The sequence below is a fragment of the Anarhichas minor genome, unplaced genomic scaffold (assembly GCF_050575085.1).
Source record: "Anarhichas minor isolate MPS153535 unplaced genomic scaffold, ASM5057508v1 ptg000058l, whole genome shotgun sequence".
Classification (NCBI taxonomy): Eukaryota; Metazoa; Chordata; class Actinopteri; order Perciformes; family Anarhichadidae; genus Anarhichas; species Anarhichas minor.
Genome location: NW_027466504.1, coordinates 1,983,170 through 2,005,074, shown reverse-complemented (window position 1 = coordinate 2,005,074; position 21,905 = coordinate 1,983,170). Strand labels below are relative to the sequence as shown.

At 40.4% G+C, this 21,905-nt stretch overlaps 1 protein-coding gene across 9 annotated transcripts in view; it reads left to right on the top strand.

Moving 5' to 3' along the window:
* The window catches only part of vps8 (VPS8 subunit of CORVET complex), a 53,289-nt gene that overhangs the window by 29,459 nt on the left and 1,925 nt on the right, over positions 1-21,905 (top strand). For 2 of the 9 annotated variants that reach the window (XM_076076583.1, XM_076076578.1), the window contains 20 exons: positions 201-323; positions 1,860-1,931; positions 2,015-2,044; positions 2,279-2,398; positions 3,948-4,004; positions 4,269-4,351; positions 4,965-5,049; positions 7,537-7,635; positions 7,871-7,960; positions 8,940-8,986; positions 9,101-9,245; positions 10,549-10,638; positions 12,528-12,725; positions 12,816-12,897; positions 13,428-13,510; positions 14,875-14,955; positions 15,195-15,364; positions 17,415-17,583; positions 19,621-19,674; positions 21,220-21,300. In XM_076076583.1, coding sequence (XP_075932698.1) covers positions 201-323; positions 1,860-1,931; positions 2,015-2,044; positions 2,279-2,398; positions 3,948-4,004; positions 4,269-4,351; positions 4,965-5,049; positions 7,537-7,635; positions 7,871-7,960; positions 8,940-8,986; positions 9,101-9,245; positions 10,549-10,638; positions 12,528-12,725; positions 12,816-12,897; positions 13,428-13,510; positions 14,875-14,955; positions 15,195-15,364; positions 17,415-17,583; positions 19,621-19,674; positions 21,220-21,300 — 1,959 coding nt within the window. Of the gene's footprint in view, positions 1-200; positions 324-1,859; positions 1,932-2,014; positions 2,045-2,278; positions 2,399-3,947; positions 4,005-4,268; positions 4,352-4,964; positions 5,050-7,536; positions 7,636-7,870; positions 7,961-8,939; positions 8,987-9,100; positions 9,246-10,548; positions 10,639-12,527; positions 12,726-12,815; positions 12,898-13,427; positions 13,511-14,874; positions 14,956-15,194; positions 15,365-15,558; positions 15,921-17,414; positions 17,584-19,620; positions 19,675-21,219; positions 21,301-21,905 lie in introns of those variants that run through there. The other 7 variants (XM_076076584.1, XM_076076580.1, XM_076076581.1 and 4 more) reach the window with 6 other exon arrangements.

Sequence of the window (21,905 nt, the reverse complement as noted above, 5' to 3'; positions counted from 1 at the left end):
TACAATTCAATTTTACACACACACCTAGCTCAATTTGTCACACATGTTAAGCGATGCTGGGGGCATGTGTTTGGAGGGTGGTGATCAGGAATAACACTACTTTTGTGTCATCTGAAGAATGACAGGGTTTATTATATGCTAGTGGGCTAATGCTGTGAGTGTGTCTCTGTGTGTGTGTGTCTGTGTGGTTTTTGTGTCAGGTGTTTGAGTTCCTTATCCGTCTCCATTCAGCCGACTCGTTGGAGGAGGAGGAGGAGGTTTTCCCATTTATTCGTACACTCCTCCACTTTGATACCCGGGAGTTCCTCAATGTCCTCGCCATGGTGAGATTTCTTCATATCATTTTAACTCTTGTCATGCTGATAAATGTTTGTTTAGCATATTGAAAGACTGGGTGACTGCATCTTGAACACCTTATAGTATGCCATTCACCTGAAGCAGAAAAATAGATGATTTTGAATTATATAACTTTGTATATAGGGTGCGGTGTAGTCTGTGCTGCTTTTGTTTCTCGTCACGGCCAACGACAATTTTGAATTAAAGCGCCTGTACACTACCTGCTCAGTACCAGCAGACACAGCTAGTGCCTAGCTGATGAATAAAACGCTTAATTTAGCAGTTGGTAGAGACCAAAAACAGAGCTAAAAGAGAGTGAATATTTAATCTCAGATCTCAGAAACATGACTCCTAATTAATGATAATGTTGATGTGATTGGCCCACTACCACAGAAGCTACAACCCAAACAGCCTGCCTGCACATGGCTCTAAACATTGAGATGTCTGAGCCGGCTGCTAGCAGCTAACCATGCTAACAGCCTGAATAGGGTGCTGACATATCTAACAGTTGTAACCTGGGGGGAACCGTAGAATGGGCGTTACTCTTCTCTACTCTTGGACAGCGTTATCAGTGCTAACTGCTGTATATGGACGCCGTACTGGTATTGGCATCGTTTTTAAACGATACCCAGTCCTAACTAACATGCATTTAAAGCAACCGGCCCTGCTATTTATACAAAGCATAGAGAAACTTAATTCTCTGCTCCGGTAGACATTACTACACTATTAATTTACATTGCAAATAGTTGTTTGCTGCTATATTAATGAATATCTTATAGTGAATCTTTAAACTCAGTTTTCCCCAGCATGCCAGAAGCTTTGCATTCTGCTGGAGTAACTTCCTTTTCCAGTATCTCTGAGTTGGAACCAAGTTTATTCCATGAGCTAGTAATAGTGTAGACACTAGTGCCATCTAATATATCTTCACTTTTTTGTATTGATTTGACATGATCTAGGATTCCAAATCAGCAGCTGAATTGTTGTTTTGATTTTTTTTTAAAGTGGGTGGCATATTTAATCAAAAAAGCTACATGTTGGTATGTTCAATCAGTGTGAAAAAACCTTTAGCTGTTTCTTCACTAACTTCCTTTAATGGTGTGTCTCATCTCTATATGTTGTTGTAGAAAACATTTTTTCGGTTTCCGTATGTGCTTAGTGTGTTCCATGGTTGGGACTGACAATAAAGAATCTTGAATATTAATTTTCAGGTTGTCAATCAATCAGCTATCGGTGTTGGAAGCTCTGGGATTGGTGAGCCTAAGCTCCAAAGAGGCGGGACTCCCATGGCTTTATTTCTGGAATTCACCTGTCATTTTCACATATCTTGAATTGTTCGATTTAAAAATGGACTTCACTCAGTCCAGGTTGCAGTATTAGTATTGTTTTGGGAGATTCTACCAGACCACTTACAGGTTGTGTTTTCGTTTTCTTCTTAGAAAACTGAACTGTCACCTTTGAAATGTGAGATTAATTTTTGTAGGTTTTTTTCTGTCATTTAAGATTTGGTTCTTACTTCCTTCTAGACATTTGAAGACTTTAAGAATGATAAGCAGGCCCTCGAGTACCAGCAGAGGATAGTGGACATCTTACTTCAGGTAAAATCCTTCCATTGTTTCACATGGTTGTTGATAGTGAAGACAGCATGGAGCATAAAGAGTGGCTTGGTAATCTTTTTCAGAAACAAAACCATTTACAGCACAAACCTTGGTTGAGTATTAAAGTTGTTTTTTTCTTTTTAATACACAAAATTCCTGTATTTTTTAAACCCAACAACACACTAGGACAGCTTTTAGCTCATTTGAAGGGCTCCATGTCAAACCAGTAGCTGATCTTTTCTCTGTTATCGAAGACAAAAATGACTGATGGTTTAAGATACGTGCTATTAATGTCATTCACTACTGTAATAGTTTTTGATTATAAATATGTCTTTCTGATTATCTAGGTGATGGTGGACAACCCAGACTTTACTCCATCACAGGTGGGCGGGCTCTTTACCTTTTTGGCTCGCCAGTTGGCCAAACCAGACAACACGCTTTTTGTGAACAGGAAGCTCTTTGATCAGGTAACCTATCAGATCCCCCAAAGACCTCCAGTGTTTCATTATAGATTAAATTATTGTGATACTTTCACTCAGATCTGGCTGCTTGTATAGACAGTGCAGGAAAATCTACTGTATGGGTGCACATGTAACAGGAAAATAATTAAATGAATACATGAAAATGAATTAAAAAAACAATGCCGTGATATGTTCAGATAGTTAAGGCAAAGGGTCTTCTTACTGTTCAAATCAAACACAAGCAGAAAGAACAGTTAGTGGAGGCTCACAGAGATCTTTCTGCAATCACAACGTTTTTCACAGCAGCTGGGGTGCTTGATGGTACAGGCGCTGGGAGAACTCTGTAGCCAGGCAAATTGTTAGCTACTAGCAGGGTCACTCCCGCTTCGCCCACCTTCAGAACTGGCTGGCAACAATCAATCATTTATTCATTAGTTTTCCAAATGGTATCAAATAACTACAACAACGTGCCGCACATTATGTTCTCTGCAATAACAATTGTTCATAGTGTAATAATAATAATTCACAGTAGGTGTTTTTTATGATCAAACTCTACCTGCTAAATCCATGCAGTATAATTGTATTTTTTCTCAGTATTGTAATAAATCAGATCAATTAAACAAGATGGCCTCCAAATGCTGAGACAGTCAGTTGTCATTCTGTGCTAAATACCACCTCCTAATTGATCTTGCCCCTCGAGATTAATAACTGCAACCCTCAGAGTTTAGACAGACGCCTAAACATGTGGGTGGAAATCTGTCTGTGGCCATTTCATCTGCCTATGTTTCCAATGTGATGGGGGAAAGAACGCAACATATTTACAAGAAATGTAAATGTTTTACATTTTGAAAAAAAATATTCTAATTCAGATTTTGAGTATTGGCCCTTTGATATTCAATGCTCTTTTTCCAGTCTCAGTGGTTTACATCTTTTTAAGTAATGTGTCTTAACTAATAAAGCAAATCAAACATACAAACTGGCATATTTGTCATGGTTAAAGATTCTCTTCGTTCTCTGCTGAGAATGATGAGAATGATGAGAATGATGATTGGCTTGTCATGGCTAGTTGGGTCACACCGGTTCAGGTGGACATTACTAATAACGCTAGTTCAAAACGGAGTCAGGGCACCAGAAGTGTTGCATTTCAGTGTTGTATTTTAATGCATCAAAATAAACCCATTATATATGAAGCTTGTGTAACAATAAACAGATGATATGTAGACTAGTTCAAAGACATCTGCACAGATACAGAGGGGATTTCAACAACTCTTTAAACTTATCAATTTACCAATTTATCCTTTCTCTCTTTATCAAATGTTTAAATGATTTAATCCTTATTTTAAGACAACCTTTATTACATAGTATATGATATAAAATAGATTTCCATTGATATTGTTTAATATAGCAATTAATTGTATTCACACCATGACTATTAAATCGTATTTTTGGGTCTCTCAAACAAACCTTTATGCTTATCACAAAGTTACCAACTCAAAACAGAAAGTATTTATCAGAACAGCCAACCTCTGGTTCATCTTTGCTCTTGTCTTCCCAGGTTCTGGAGTTCCTGTGTTGCCCAGACGATGACTCGAGACACACTGAGAGGCAGCAGGTTAGCCGTGTCTCTCTCTCCCTCTTTCTCTCTCTCTGTCTCTCTTTCTCTCGCTGTCTCAGTCTCTCTTTCTCTCTCTCTCCCTCTGTCTCTTTCTTTTTCTCTCTGTCTCTCTCTCTTTCTCTTTCTCTCTCCCCTTCTCTCTTTCTCTCTCTCTGTCTCTGCCTGCCAAGCACACCTCTACGTTCAAGTCTGCAGTCTATTTGTGATTTTAGACGATGTCATCATGTCATGTCACTTGTCTTTTTTCTGACCTGTTTGTAGGTTTTGCTGGAGCTACTGCAGGTCGGGGGTGTGGTCCAGTTTAATGAAGGAAGGTTGTTGGCTCTGGCAGAGAAGGCCAAGTTGTGAGTATCTGACCATCTTCTACCTTTGCATAGTTTTCATGCATTTTTTTAATAGTCCAATATTTTGAGGGTTGTGATCTACATACTTGGTCCAACTTATGCAAACTGTAGCTCCCACACTCCCTGGATGGTGCTTCACAAAAGTGAAAACACCTGCTGAGAAAAATATCTCTGTCTTTAGTCTCTACATTCCACTTTCTTTACCAGCTAGTCTCTAACTCTCTCTGCCTGGTGTTTGATGCAGGTAGTGAACAGTAGGTCTATCAGAACTTTCTCGTTGAAAAGAGCTGTCTGTTGATGTTGGAGACAGAGTTGATGAGAGTGCTGAGACTGAAACACACATTTGGTTGTGTTTTGCCATAAAACCAAAACGGGCTGAAAAGCTCCATGGAGATGAAGTGAAGTGCAGAGTTGGTCATAATGTCCTCTGTTTATCACTATGAGAGACACCTTTTACATTACACATAGTTCTTTGAACCATAGTTAATATCAAATATTGATGATTAGTGCAGTTTGAACATCACTATATTTATATGTAACTTATTAGTCATAATTCACTATTATCATCATTATTATTATACATGTCTTTGTGTCTCCCTGTCTTGCCCTCCAGCTACCAAATCTGTGAATTTCTTTATGAGAAGAAACATTTATATGACAGGATCATTGACTGCTACCTGCGAGACCCCCTCAGAAAGGTAAAATAGTAATACATTTCAGATTTATCTATACTATACATGTATTTGGTTGATATTTGTTGAATTTCAATGTGTGCGTTCTTTGCATGTATACAATCAACGGACCCATCGGCTATCAGTCTTTTCTGCGTCGCTGGTTGTTTACGGTCTGATTAACAACTTGAGATGTGAGACTGGAGTTGGAGTTCAGGGACGATGTGTATGACAAGGTTGTTTCACAAGGAGCCAGTTTACAAGCTCATTGAAAACCCATAAAAATCGAACTCACTGTCAGATGATAGATGGTGGATTCCCAGATTGCATTTCAGCCAATGCCTTCTGCCTCTTTTACCCTCCACACGCACTGTTTGCCTGCATTCAACCAAAGCCTGCTCAAAGGTGATTGGTCAATACTACTCAAACTCAAACAGAAACCAGAACGCTTCCGATACTTAAATCTTGTCCCGTTGCCTACAGATTCTGCATATGAATGCAATATCTGTTTGTAGAGATTAGCATGTACAGTGGGGCAAAAAAGTATTTAGTCAGCCACCAATTGTGCAAGTTCTCCCACTTAAAAAGATGAGAGATGCCTGTAATTTTCATCATAGGTACACTTCAACTATGAGAGACAGAATGGGGGGAAAGAATCCAGGAAATCGCATTGTAGGATTTTTAATGAATTAATTGGTAAATTCCTCGGTAAAATAAGTATTTGGTCACCTACAAACAAGCAAGATTTCTGGCTCTCACAGACCTGTAACTTCTTCTTTAAGAGGCTCCTCTGTCCTCCACTCGTTACCTGTATTAATGGCACCTGTTTGAACTCGTTATCAGTATAAAAGACACCTGTCCACAACCTCAAACAGTCACACTCCAAACTCCACTATGGCCAAGACCAAAGAGCTGTCAAAGGACACCAGAAACAAAATTGTAGACCTGCACCAGGCTGGGAAGACTGAATCTGCAATAGGTAAGCAGCTTGGTGTGAAGAAATCAACTGTGGGAGCAATTATTAGAAAATGGAAGACATACAAGACCACTGATAGTCTCCCTCGATCTGGGGCTCCACGCAAGATCTCACCCCGTGGGGTCAAAATGATCACAAGAACGGTGAACAAAAATCCCAGAACCACACGGGGGGACCTAGTGAATGACCTGCAGAGAGCTGGGACCAAAGTAACAAAGGCTACCATCAGTAACACACTACGCCGCCAGGGACTCAAATCCTGCAGTGCCAGACGTGTCCCCCTGCTTAAGCCAGTACATGTCCAGGCCCGTCTGAAGTTTGCTAGAGAGCATTTGGATGATCCAGAAGAGGATTGGGAGAATGTCATATGGTCAGATGAAACCAAAATAGAAATTTTTGATAAAAACTCAACTCGTCGTGTTTGGAGGAGAAAGAATGCCGAGTTGCATCCAAAGAACACCATACCTACTGTGAAGCATGGGGGTGGAAACATCATGCTTTGGGGCTGTTTTTCTGCAAGGGGACCAGGACGACTGATCCGTGTAAAGGAAAGAATGAATGGGGCCATGTATCGTGAGATTTTGAGTGGAAACCTCCTTCCATCAGCAAGGGCATTGAAGATGAAACGTGGCTGGGTCTTTCAGCATGACAATGATCCCAAACACACCGCCCGGGCAACGAAGGAGTGGCTTCGTAAGAAGCATTTCAAGGTCCTGGAGTGGCCTAGCCAGTCTCCAGATCTCAACCCCATAGAAAATCTGTGGAGGGAGTTGAAAGTCCGTGTTGCCCAGCGACAGCCCCAAAACATCACTGCTCTAGAGGAGATCTGCATGGAGGAATGGGCCAAAATACCAGCAACAGTGTGTGAAAAGCTTGTGAAGACTTACAGAAAACGTTTGACCTCTGTCATTGCCAACAAAGGGTATATAACAAAGTATTGAGATAAACTTTTGTTATTGACCAAATACTTATTTTCCACCATAATTTGCAAATAAATTCTTTAAAAATCAGACCGTGATTTTCTGGATTTTTTTTTTCTCATTTTGTCTCTCATAGTTGAGGTATACCTATGATGAAAATTACAGGCCTCTCATCTTTTTAAGTGGGAGAACTTGCACAATTGGTGGCTGACTAAATACTTTTTTGCCCCACTGTATGTTGATTTCTGTGTATGTGTGTGTTTTTTGTTAGTGAGTTATGATTGGCGGGCTTACCAAAAAAAGAGGCGGACTGCTGGTGAAAACTCCATCTCAGCTGTAATGGGTAGCCTGGCTGTGTGGGGCTGACTGTTTTTCTTTACCTTTGAGTATCGAGGAATGTAGAAGACCTTTGTCAATATTTGAGTCCTGTTGACTATTGTTATGTAATTGCGGAATCAAAGTGTGTGTGTGTGTGTGTGTGTGTGTGTGTGTGTGTGTGTGTGTGTGTGTGTGTGTGTGTGTGTGTGTGTGTGTGTGTGTGTGTGTGTGTGTGTGTGTGTGTGTGTGTGTGTGTGTGTGTGTGTGTGTGTGTGTGTGTGTGTGTGTGTTTTGTTTCAGGGGGAGATCTTCAGCTACATCCACAACCTGCTGTCCATGCCCGGCTACAGCCCTGAGGAGAAACAAACGGTCAGGGACAAAGTACTTCAACACATAAAGGTCAGAGCAAACTCACATAGACATATAAATACCAGAATTCCTTCATTTCTGGACACGTCACTGTGGTAGCCGGCTAAGCACTGTAGGAAGAGGGTCCTTTTCCACAGTCGTGTCCTCCAGCTCTTCCTGAGGGATCCAGAGGAACCCTGAGGATAGATGGGATATGTAGTCAAGCATGTGTCTGTAAGTGATTGTGTTTGCATTTTCATACGAACCCTCCAAAATATGTTCACAGGAGCTGGTGACCCTTGACCCCAGCAAGTCGGCTGACCTAGTGGTGTTTCACTTTGCTAAAGAGGTGCAACAAATCATCTGTGAGCTTCAGGTAAGGTCCAAATAAATGGTAATGTTATTATATCTATTTTATCTGGTAAAATTAGTACTGACAGTCTGGCTACATGCATATACTACCAACTACAAGCTAGTACAGAAATACAAACGGAACATTTCTGCTCTAAAATTGCTGAAGATGATTTTTTACTTTAACTGGAATTAATTTAATGATTGTCACAAAGGTCTATAAACCTTGACAAAATAGGAAAGGGAAGCTCTTAGGTACAAAAAGTGTGAAATGAAATTAGCTGGATGCTGTCTGAGGAAGAGCATCTAGCTTTAAATGTTTGAGATAGTGATAGAGATTGACTTCTCCATGAGTGTATTACTAGATGGAGTTGTGAGAAACGGACAGGAGTACCAGCACTGGAGCTAAACAATGTACTGCGGACGGGGGCAGCAGCCAAATGTATTGTAGACACCTAAAAGAATCAATATAGGTTCATGTGTACGCTATATTTAGAATATTTCCACGGCTTTATCTTGCTGTCTGACAGCCTTTTCTGACAGAGAACTTAACTGAAAGGGAAACTTATCTTTGCTCTCTTCAAAGCCACTCGTACTGTAAAACAGTGTAGATGAGTTTCCCTTTCAGTTCAGTTCCCCTTCAGAAAATGTTCTAAATATGCACACCATTACAATTAATGCAGGAGAATTTGCACACCCACCTTTGTAGGCTGTAATAGTCCCAACTAAACACTGCGACAGCTTGGTGATATGGGCTACCCACTGAAATAATTCTCTCTCTGGAATCAATTGAATTAATTTCAACTCAATTCAAAGGGGCTTTATTGGTATGGAAAACATATGTTAACGTTACCAAAGCAATTGTGAAATAAAGACAAAATGTGTATAACTTATAATGTATAAATACAAATAAGGTGATAAAGACATATACAAATATATATACAGTATATACAGATAAGCACAGATCTCTCTGTCTCTGTCTCTGTCTCTCTTGCTCTCTCTAGGATGACCAGCTACTTTTCCAGTTCCTCAGCTGCCTCCTGGAGCCACGGTACAGTGATAACTCTACGACTTCACTCCTCAATTCTTCTAAATTTGCCTCCACTCCTCCCTCCTTTTCTCCTCCTTTTCTTCCTTCTCACTTCTTGTCTACTCCGTTATTCAGGGAAGGCCATCATTCAGGGACCATCCTACCTCAGGAACAGGACCTCCATGAGCTTCTGCTGGACTTACTGTGCCGTTTTGGCCCCAATCAGCTCCTGAGCTTCCTCCAGACCTCCCAGCACTATAGACTGGAGGAGGCCATACAAGTAGAATCTTCTATACTTTGATTATGTTCATTGCATGTGTTTTTGTACAAGAGTTAAAAACCATGAGTCCATGTTGTAGGAACAGCAGGAGTAGTTTACCACGTGACAGGAATGATGCAGTGATCACACTAAACCAAGATGTGAACATGGCAATCATTACGCATGCTAAACATAAGCACGTTAGCACCGTCATTGTAAGCATGTTAGCATTTAGCTCAAAACACAGCTGTGAGCAGCCTCACAGAGCTGCTGGCTTGGCTGTTTTGATTTGAAGTTCAGCATTGGTTTTCACCATCGCAAAACTACGGTAGATGGATGTATTAGTGATCAGGAAGTATTGTACCTTGTATTCTCCACGGTATCTGTTTACATTCTTTCATTCACTTTGAGTTAGTGACAGTGGGAAGGTCTGCCTTGTATCACTAGACTATTCTGTAGTACAGGTAAAGAACAGGGGACACAGCCACTGATATGCTGTGGAACCAGCACATAAATAAAAAGATCAAGAGATTCTTAGTTACAGGTAGAACGTGACCAAAAACTGGACTAAAAAATGGATGACAATTTGGTAGAAAATGCACTCTTTGATTGTCACGCTTGATGTGTGTTTACATTCCGTATTAGCAGGAGTTTCAATACTCTTATCATGTATTATAGTACATTTGATGTTATCTTTAGCTCCTGAAGTCAAGTACTCTACCAGTTTGACATGCAGTAAGTCCAAGAAACCTTAACGTGATAGTGTGGATTAATTGAAGTGGGGTTGAAAGAGGTTCTTCTCCATAGTCCGTGTCGATGACTCTCAGCACGCCCCCAGTTTGGAGTAACAGGCGCAAAGCAATGCAGTGCTGTGGACATCAAACAACAAGCAGCAGCTAATTGTATTTTAGACACCTAAAAGAAAGGCTCACCTAAAAAATAATCTGTCACTATATTTAGAATATTTTCCAAATGGGAGCTGAACTGAAAGTGAAACTTCTCTGTTTTTGTCAATGGAGTATTTTGGCTTTAAAGAGAGCAAAGTTCCCCATCAGAAAGGGCTGTCTGACGGCAAGATAAAGCAGTGAAAATATTCTAAATATAGGATATAGATTATTTTAGGTTAGTGCACATAAGCATGTCCCACTGGCTAGCTCACAGCTGTCACTCATCTGCATCATACTGCATTAGGTAATTCTTTTATTATGTACTGTGGTACTGTGTACTGTGGTTATACACTATCAGATGGGACCAGCTTACCTACACCTGTGAGTCTGAACGAATATGTCTCTCTCTGTCTTTCTGCCCGTGTCTTTCTCTCTAGATAACACAGAAGTACCACCGCAACGAGGCTACAGCCTATCTGCTGGAGAAGAAAGGAGATGTTCATGGAGCTTTTACTGTCTTGTTAGAGGTAGCTACAAAACACCCACAGAGTAATCATTTACTAGATTAATTAATGACCTAATAATTATTAATTTACCAATTTGACACATGAATACATGGACTCTAAAGTAGTAGTCACTATTATATGTCTACATACAGTTGTGTGAAAAAGTGTTTGCCCCCTTCCTGATTTCTTATTTTTTTGCATGTTTGTCACACTTAAATGTTTCAGATCATCAAACAAATTTAAAAATTAGACAAAGATAACACAAGTAAACACAAAATGCAGTTTTTAAATGAAGCTTTTTATTATTTAGGGGGGAAAAAAATCCAAACCTACATGGCCCTGTGTGAAAAAGTGATTGCCCCCCCCTGTTAAAACATAAATTAACTGTGGTTTATCACATCTTTGGAAAGCTGAGTTCAATTTCTCTAGCCACACCCAGGCCTGATTACTGCCACACCTGTTCTCAATCAAGAAATCACTTAAATAGGACCTGCCTGACAAAGTGAGGTAGACCAAAAGATCCTCAAAAGCTAGACATCATGCTGCGATCCAAAGAAATTCAGGAACAAATGAGAAACAAAGTAATTGAGATCTATCAGTCTGGAAAAGGTTACAAAGCCATTTCTAAAGCTTTGGGACTCCAGCGAACCACAGTGAGAGCCATTATCCACAAATGGCGAAAACATGGAACAGTGGTGAACCTTCCCAGGAGTGGCCGGCCGACCAAAATTACCCCAAGAGCGCAGCGACGACTCATCCAAGAGGTCACAAAAGACCCCAGAACAACATCCAAAGAACTGCAGGCCTCACTTGCCTCAATTAAGGTCAGTGTTCATGACTCCACCATAAGAAAGAGACTGGGCAAAAATGGCCTGCATGGCAGAGTTCCAAGACGAAAACCACTGCTGAGCAAAAACAACATAAAGGCTCGTTTCAGTTTTGCTAGAAAACATCTTGATGATCCCCAAGACTTTTGGGAAAATACTTCAAATAGTTGAACTTTTTGGAAGGTGTATGTCCCATTACATCTGGCGTAAAAGTAACACGGCATTTCAGAAAAGGAACATCATACCAACAGTAAAATATGGTGGTGGTAGTGTGATGGTCTGGGGCTGTTTTGCTGCTTCAGGACCTGGAAGACTTGCTGTGGTAAATGGAACCATGAATTCTGCCGTCTACCAAAAAATCCTGAAGGAGAATGTCCGGCCATCTGTTCGTGGCCTCAAGCTGAAGCGCACTTGGGTTCTGCAGCAGGACAATGATCCAAGACACACCAGCAAGTCCACCTCTGAATGGCTTAAGAAAAACAAAATGAAGACTTTGGAGTGGCCTAGTCAAAGTCCCGACCTGAATCCGATTGAGATGCTGTGGCATGACCTTAAAAAGGCGGTTCATGCTCGAAAACCCTCCAATGTGGCTGAATTACAACAATTCTGCAAAGATGAGTGGGCCAAAATTCCTCTACAGCGCTGTAAAAGACTCATTCCCAGTTATCGCAAACGCTTGATTGCAGTTGTTGCTGCTAAGGGTGGCCCAACCAGTTATTAGGTTTAGGGGGCAATCACTTTTTCACACAGGGCCATGTAGGTTTGGATTTTCTTTCCCCCTTAATAATAAAAACCTTCATTTAAAAACTGCATTTTGTGTTTACTTGTGTTATCTTTGTCTAATATTTAAATTTGTTTGATGATCTGAAACATTTAAGTGTGACAAACATGCAAAAAAAATAAGAAATCAGGAAGGGGGCAAACACTTTTTCACACAACTGTATATCAGTGTGCATATGGTGTTGTGGAGTTGGAGTATAGTTCCAGTAGCACAAACTGTATGTAAACACAGCAAGTACATGTACTTACTTTCCACCGCTGACGTTTTATGTATGTTATTGTCACTTTCACTGTCATTGACAGACATTGAAGGAAAATCTAAGTCTCCTCACTGCTGAGAGTGACAGAGGAGCTGATGGAGGAGAAGGAAGACAGGATGAAGAGGAGAGAGATAGTGAATCAAAACTGACGGGAGTGAAGGATTCGCTGAATGACATCATTGTCTTGTGTCATCGAAACTCTGACAGCCTTTACCAGCAACAAAGAGAGGTAGTAGTGTCAGTGAGTGTGGTGGTTGAGGTGTGTGTGGGGGGGGGGGGGGGGGGGTTGTGTTGACAATGTCTACTCATTTATTACTTTTTTTCCTCACAGGCTCTGTGGTTTCCACTTCTGGAGACCATGATGGCTTCTCAAAAACTAGTTAAGGGGCTCAATGATGAACACACATTTGAGGGTAAACACACACACACACACATACACACACACACACACACACACACACACACACACACACACACACACACATATGAACAAGGATGTCTCAAGTTCTTTGGCTCTGATCTGGACCTAAGTCCTTCACCGTTTTTGGTGTCATTAAAACTACTGACAGAGCTTTGCGTTTACAGTAGCTCTGAAATGCAATACACCACCTCACTTTGTTTTTCAATGCCACATTCAAATCAAATCACAACAGAGAAAACCATTAATTCAGTTATTAAATACAAAAAAGCTAAATTGTTTTCCTTTTATCATAATCAAGTACGACACAGTAAATGCATACACAAAGAGTAAACATATTACAATGTATATTGTATTCAGGTGATTTCTTTGTTTGACAGAAGTGAAACAGAAATGAGTTTCTGGAAACAATTATCTCCTTATGATCTTATATGATACCATTGTGCTTGTGTAGCCATTGAGCACCTAAAACAGTAATGACAGTGATGCTGATAATGATGCTAATCAGGTTTGTGTATGTCTCAGTGCTGAAGGAGCTGACAATGAAGGTTCTCAACTGCATGAGCACCTTTATTTCTCTACCTGCCATCATCCAACGAATACTGAAGGTGTGTATGTGTGTTTTGTGTGGCGTTTCTTAGTCTTCCCTACTTAAAAGGGATTATTTTTTGAAATTTGTTTTATTGGTTTATTTGTTAGGGACAGTGCACATTAATAAAACATTCCTGTAAGTGTGCCAGAGTTAGCCAAGAGGCTATTTTTCATCTGTAGTCCCTGGACAGATGTTACAAAGTCACCCTAAAAACAGAACATACGTTTAAAATGACAAAGTTATGCATTATTTACCCTTTACAAAGCATGCAGAAACAATAAAAGAAGAGATAATATAAGTAGAAACATAATTTAGGACCCTTGTACTACATTGTCAAAGTACTATTAAGACAGGTAACACAGAGGCTCATAAAACACACACAAAGCAAATAAATGAGGGTTAATTATGTTAAATAGAAACATAGACGAAAGACAAGATTATGTTGCATTGTTAGACACTAAAACATACATGTCAGTAGCACAAAACTAAAGGATGCAGAGTATGTAAAATATATAAGTCAGTCTGACACAGCAAATCAACAATAAAAGACATGCATGCAGGTAGATTAGGATCAACTGGCAATTTCAAGACAGACAAGTGATGGACAGACAGGCCGAGGGAAGTTCAGCATGGACAGATTGAGGACAGTAAGGTGCAGTTACGTTCTAGTGCTGACAGAGCTGGGCACTAATTAACCATTTCTTTAAATGAGCTTTAAATGAACTATATGTGTCCAGTTCTCTAATGGTCACTGGGATGGAGCTCCATTCTAGTGCAGCTTTTACAGAAAATGCAGACTGACTGAAAGCACTTATCCTGAGTGGGATAATGCAATCCTCTCTTGCTGCACCTCTTGTCAGCCACTATGCAGTTGTTCTTTTGGTAACAAACTGTTTGAGCGGAGGTTAAGTCATATATAATCTTGTACATGAAACAGACATTCACATATTTAATCAGGTTTTTCCAACTAAACAAGTCATATTTTATTAATATTGGGCAATGATAAGAAAGAACCGTTTTTTTTGTTATGACTGCAGTGGTTTTAGAGTAGTAGTGCTAGCCTGTGACCAGGTTGCTAAACAGTAAGTGATTTGCGAAACAACCATAGAAAGCATGTACTGCATATCTTAGCTGCGTCTGTTGACATGTAATCTCGTATGAACCTGAAATTTGAAAGATTAAATTTGACCCTGACACCTGAGACTTGAAGGATAGGATAGAGGTTTCTAGGTTTGAACCCTAACAAGTGTTGAGTGTGTGTTACTTAACTATGAAGATAAACCAAAGAGTTGTGATTTAATTAAAGGATGATATGTACTTTTATGCTGTATATTGTGTACTAGTGGCATGTGACGCTGTTTGCATTCGTGTGCCTGACAGGACCCAGTCTATGGGAAAGGAAAGCTGGCAGAGATCCAAGGCCTCATTCTGGGCATGCTGGACACTTTTAACTATGAACAGGTAAAGCGCTGTGTAAATAATATAATAATGATAAATAAACAACAGAGCAGCGCCTGAACCACAATTAAAATATTAAGGCTGTAAACTGTGCCAATCCCTCACGGATTGAAATGTTCTGTCAATATGCAAATCCTAAACAACAACTCCATCTCAGCTATTAATATTTTCAGATGCTATTTGTGGTTGACATGGAAAATAATTCAGATTGGCCTTAAATAATGCTGTCTTTTCTGTTTAAGACTTTACTTGAAACAACCACCAGTCTTTTGAACCATGACCTCCACTGGTCCCTCGCTCACCTGCGCGCTGCTGTCACAAGAGGACTCCACCCACGACAAGACTACTGTAACATCTGCCTCCAGCAGTACAAGAGGAGGCAGGACTCAGCTGAGGAGATCATTGTGTTCAGGTAACACACACTGGAGGTGTTTAATGCCTCGGCAACAGTTTACAAAACGTAGCTCACAAGTTGATCATGACTCTCTGTCTGCATACATATGGCTTCACGCCGTTCAGTGTCTGATGGGGGCTGTATAGTCAACATAACATGACAAACTGGGCAAAGCACATGTAACTTTGCCTCCCTGTTTCTCTCCACATGAGGTGGAAGACAAAAATCATGCAACTGTATAACCCTCGACCTGAAAGAACTCCTTAAATTCTTGGGAACAAGACAAAAATCCCAGTACTTGATTGAACAAAGAAGTCTTCAACCAATGCTGGATTATTAGTATCTTGTGGAGGTTTCTTGCTTCATCCTTCTGATCCTTGGGCCTAGTAGGCCTTGAAGGTTGAGGACCAAACCATGCCAACCAAAGCATCTAACACTGAGGAATATGTCACCATGGCTCAAGTGTGTGAATTGTTGGACCAGCAAAAAGACTTCTTCAGAACTTTGCTTGAACAACAGGAAAAAAGCTTCCAAATGTGAACAGATCATAGTTGATTCTTCAAACAGGAGGATTAATGATCTGTCGACGCAGGCCTGTGATCTCAAGGTGAGTCTAGAAATGACTCAAAATAAAATGTCATGTAAAACACAATTTGCAAAAGACAAGACAGACTATCCGGAGGGCCAGTCCACACGCCATAATATTGTTGTAGATGGCATTAAAGAGTCTGGATAAGTAAATCTCACTGAATGTGAAGAAAATGTGAGAAAACTATTTTCAGATGATCATGTTGTAGTTTTTCACTGAATAGAGTTGGATAGGGCTCATAGGGCTGGGAAGCATATGGCATCTTCACAAAAGCCCCGACCCATTGTGGTCAGATTTCTACGGCTGAAGGACAAACTTTCTGTTCTAAATAAAGCTAACAATTTGAAGGGCTCAGATATCTTAATCAATGAGGACTTCCCTGAATCCATCCGCCAAACAAGACAAGAACTACTCCCAGCATTGAAGGCAGCTGGAGAGAGAGGTGACATTGTCCACCCACCTTCCCAAAACCCCCAACAACAAAGAGGCCGACGCTAAGAGTCTGGATCCTTAGTCTTCAATATCAGGAGTGTATTAAGTACTTTTGATTTTTTTTTTTTTACCGTGCATCTCAATACATTATTCTTTACGTGCACTAATGTCTACAACAACTGTGACTTTGAAGGCCAGACCTTTAAGCTTTTTAATCCTTCTACCATTGACTCTTATCATTTCGATTTTTTTCATCGCTTGTTGTCTCTAACCTCTGTAGTTTTTATGATGAAATCCAGTTTAATGACTTATGTGTTTCTTTGCCTCCTAATATATTCTCTACTTTTCATCTGAATATAAGAAGTCTTTCTAGCAACTATGACAAATTCATTCATTATTCATTTTTACTCAATCATGATTTTTAAGTTATTAAAATAAGTTATTGCCTTATCAGAAACATGGCTCACTGAGGACTCTAGAGAAATCTTTAAAATACCAAAATACAATACAGTTCACTATGTAAGAGAGAATAGATCTGGAGGTGGAGTATCTCTGTTTATTCATGGTGACTATGAATTTAAAATTAGCGACGATCTTACTTTGAAGTCAGATAGGGATGAGGTGGAATCTGTTTGTTTGTTTTAGAGCTCTCTGGTTGAATTGTTGGTGCTATTTATCACCCACCTGACCGTTGTTGGTGCTATTTATCACCTACCTGACCATTGTTGGTGCTATTTATCACCCACCTGACCATTGTTGGTGCTATTTATCGCCCACCTGACTCTGTCATCAAAGATTTGATTGAAAGTCTGTTCAGTTCTCTTGACCTGATAAACAATGAGGATAAACTTTGTTGCATTTTAGAACTTAGGTTCATTGATGACTCTAAATTACCTGTAGGTGTGAATGTGACTGTGAATGTCTGTCTGTCTCTATGTGTCAGCCCTGGGATTGGCTCCTGCCCCCTGAATAAGATAAGCAGTTACGGGTCGTGGAAAGGAATGAATATTTACAGGTGCTAAGGTGTGAATGTGTTTGTCTTTTCAGCTGTGGCCACCTGTACCACCACCAGTGCCTGCAGCAGAAGGACTCTGGGTGGGGTTTTACTTCAGAGCTGCAACAGCGGTGGAGCTGCTACAAGTGTTCCTCAAGCCAAGGAGGAAGGGGCGTGCCTTCCACCGAACCAAAAAGAGGCCGCAGTACATCCCTGGCACAGGTGTGTGTTTGTGCTTGCAAGAAAATAAAGATTTGGATAGACATGAGGGAATACATATTAGATTAAAGGATAAGTCTGTTATTTTACATTTAATTTGCTGTCATAAAATCCTGTGAAAAGGTCCACACCAACAATACTTTCTGACTTCCCTACCATGTCTGTCCCATTGGTTCCTACTGAAGACGTTAAGCTTAACAAACAATTCACAAACATTTTGGCCATGTTTTCCTGCAGGTACAAAGTCAGCACTAGGGAAAATTAAATTTTGATTTTAATTTTCGGTAAACACTTGTGAGGACATTTTTTTTTTGTTTTACTGGGAGCAGATTTGCAAACCTGTACTCGCCCTGCACCAGCCAATATCAACACAAATCCATCTGTAAGCTGCAATTATCTCTCAATCAATTCTGGACCCAACCACACCTGTTGATCGAAGACCTGACCTGACCTGTACTTAAATATAGGCTCAGAGATGCTGCTGTGCAGTGAAGGGAAACGTACAGGGAGCTGACTATTGTCGGTGTGCACAATAACCAGGGGAAATATATAATACATATGAATAAAAACCCACTGATAATGCAGGTTGCAAAGACAAAAACACTCCATGTTTTCAGTGGATTATGTTCACTTGATGACAGATGATCTCACTCGGACCTCACCAAAGTCTTGCTCACTTTACTCACAGCTGGCCCAGCTTTGACACCCATTAATTAATTATTGAAGTCTTAAGACACTGGATTTCATGGTAACTGATCTTGTGCCTTTTTCTAAACACTAACAAGCAAATCTCAAAACTCCATTTTACATTCGTTTTTTTTTTTTTTAAATACAAGGGCTGTTTATTTATAATTATAATTTGTATTTATAAATTTAGACTGATATTTAGGAAATAGACTTTCCATTCCATTCTCCAAACCGCTTATCCTATTTAGGGTCGCGGGGCGCTGGAGCCGATCCCAGCTGACATTGGGCGAAGGCAGGGTACACCCTGGACAGGTCGCCAGTTTATCGCAGGGAAATAGACTTGTTTATGTGTATTGGACTTTAACGACATAAATGAGTGTTTTCAAATATGCAGAGGAGGAGAAGACCACAGAGTAGAAATGTATTAATTTATTAGTTGTTTGCACAACTCTAACCAACTGATATTCCAGTAGCCGTCACAATAATATACATCAACTGCCCATTGATAGCATATTTGGGGCAATGCATATTAATATTTGGAATGTCCAAATCACAGCTCTTTCAGGTTGTTACTCCAGCGTCCCTCTATTTTACCCTCTGTCTGTCATAGATCATGTTCCAACGGCGAGGTTCTCCAACAGCACCAGAACAGCTGTCATTACACACAACCATTACCCATGGCTGTGGCTATTTATAGCACCCACAACTCTTGTTCACTTACATAGCTATGAACCATCATTGCAGTGTCGTGCAATATCTCTGTCATAATTATTAATCAATGATTCATTTATAGAGCTTACTGTATATTGCAATAGACTTTACAATGTGCCTCACAATTCAGGAAAAAAAAAAGATCGACTCTGAAATAATGGCTCAGATGTAGAAAGAAGATAAATTCATCATTCGGAGATATTTAAAAATGTAGTTTATAAATGAGCCTTCAGTTGTTTCACAGCTAAGGGAGCAGTGATGTAGGGGGCCGAGAGGATAAGGCTTCATCACCACACCTCTGATCTGTATCCACTTCTCCCAGCTCTATTGCATGTAGTGCTACATGCAGCTGGAGATGCACATGCAGTTTGCTTTCACAAGACTTTGGACCTCGTGTGATCATTGTGCCATTGAAGATAAGCCCCTAGTCACATAGTTAACCATTTTGCAAGCTTTCCTATGAGGTGGCTTGGAAGTTCGTTACATGAAGTGACCTCAGGCCACATCAGCTGTAAAATGCCTGTTGTAACATGTGTGTCAGCTGATTCGTTTCATGCCAGTTGGTGTTTGCTTTTAATCTAAGCACAGTCTTCCAGTAGCTAACAATCCTGACACAGCACTGTGCTCCTCTCTTGGTCTTAGACTCGTGTAACATCAGTGTCTCATGACGCAGGAGCAGAGGCTCACAGGAAGAAGGTAAGGTTTTATCCCACAAAGTATACAAATGACACCACAGTCAAGACAGCTGGTCCATCTTCGCCATCTTCCACAATACACAACATTCTTAACCCCAGTGAAAACAACTCCAGATCCTTCACAGTTAACAAATGCAGCTCTATTTTTTCTTTCTTCCAAACAAAAAATGACACCATCTACAGTAACCTGGACCTGCTGGAGATTGTTATGTTTTGTTGTTTTCACTCAGGCTTTCTGTCTTACAACTTGAAAAGTTAACTACCGTATTTTCCGCACTATAAAGCGCACCGGATTATAAGGCGCACCTTCAATGAATGGCCTATTTTAGAACTGTTTTTATATATTGGGCGCACCGGATTATAAGGCGCATAGAATAGAATAGCGTCGTAAGCGTGTCTCTTGAAAGGTGCCATTTTGGGGTCTTTATACACACAAGTGGTGTTGGACTAGGAGTAAGCACAGTACCGGTGTTTACCGCGGTGCGGCTTTGTAGTTTACCAGTCGTACTGAAACATTTTGACAGAGCGCCGTGTACAACCAGTATGGATCAACCAATTAACCAATTGATCCATATATAAGGCGCTCCGGATTACAAGGCGCACTGTCGTTTTTTGAGAAAATTAAAGGCATTTAAGTGCGCCTTATAGTGCGGAAAATACGGTGCTGTTTATTACAACCTTATTTCCAGAAAGTGGAAATAATGGAATAACCAGTTAAACATTTATACCATAGAATGCAATATAAAGTCCTATGAAAATAGGATCCAAGTGGTAATAAAGTGGAATTCGCCCTTAAGATTCATTTAAAACATGCCCAGCCACAGTACATAGAGTTTGATAGCAGCATTCTAATCTGGTTATTGTCAGGCGGGTGAGTACAAGTCAAGGGAAAGAACCCAAATGCAAACAATCCAGGGCTGAAAAAGTGAAGCTACAAAAGCTTCATGGCGTGGATAGCGAGTCTAAATAATGGTAACTGAGAATTCCCTGGGTGACCAGCAATGGCAGTACAGGCAGGAGCAGACTCCAGGGTGCAGGGTTCAGAAGACTGGAAAGCAAAGGGACAAAGCAACAATGACAATGTGGCAAAAAGCAAGTGGAAATGAGCTAGTATACATTCTGTGGGGGTAATTGAGAAATAAGGAGCAGGTGGATGTGGGAGTCAGGTGACTGAGACTGGTGGGTAGGTCAAAGGGCATCTGGTTGATGGTTGGAGCTTGAAAATGCAAGGGCCTGGAGGAGGTGGGTCTATGGCTGGAAGGAAGGACGGAGAGGCAGAGTATTTACTTAGAACCAAATATGAGCCCAATCAATTGATATTCACTACAGTGCTACTGTAGTGTATTACTGATATTGTCCACCCCTTAAAAAACACCAAACTTGAGGCACAGGGAGACACTTTTGCATGTCCATCTCGTAATAAAACTTGTATTTCTGCTACTCTTATGCTGCATTGGTTAAATGTGTTTGCACTATCTATGCCATGTGATTACAGCTTAATATTTATGCTTTGCCAACATTATTCTGGTTCTTTGCTGCGGCCCAGGTGTTTGTTGATGCAACGTTGGACCTTCAGCAGGAGCAGTCTTGGGATCAGCTACGGTGTTTATACCGAGGACCATCCAGGGTAGGGAATTAGCCACATAACAGATATCTTTAACAATTGTTATAGGTATATGATGTAGATGGTACACAGCACAGTCACATTTGAAGAGATAGTTATACTTTTTCTGCCATACCAGTGACTCATGACCCACATGTATGAAGGTAATATGTGGAATGGTAAATAGACTGTACTTGTTTAGCGCTTTTCTAGTCTTTCCGACCACTCAAAGCGCTTTCTACTAACTTGTAATTATTCACACAAAGAGTGGTGATGAATACAATACGAATGAATGTATATGGTATATGAAATGTAATCAATATATACTTTATTAATGAAAGATTATACCTAATGTTGCAGATGAGCATGGAAACAAGGATAAGGTTACCGTATTGGATCTGCAGTCAGTCGGTTTCTCCAGCAGCAGGCAAAGTCTTCTTTCAGGATCTCAGGGACAGTTTTCCTTCGCAGAATATCAACAGCGGAGATAATGACCTTCATATCATTGGGATGTGTGGAGATGATAGCTGACAACAGCCCTGTCAGCTCCCTGACAGATGTCAGTCAAAGTTACATTTTCAGTGCTTTGCCATTCTAACATGTTTGGCCATAAAGTCCCCAATAGAATA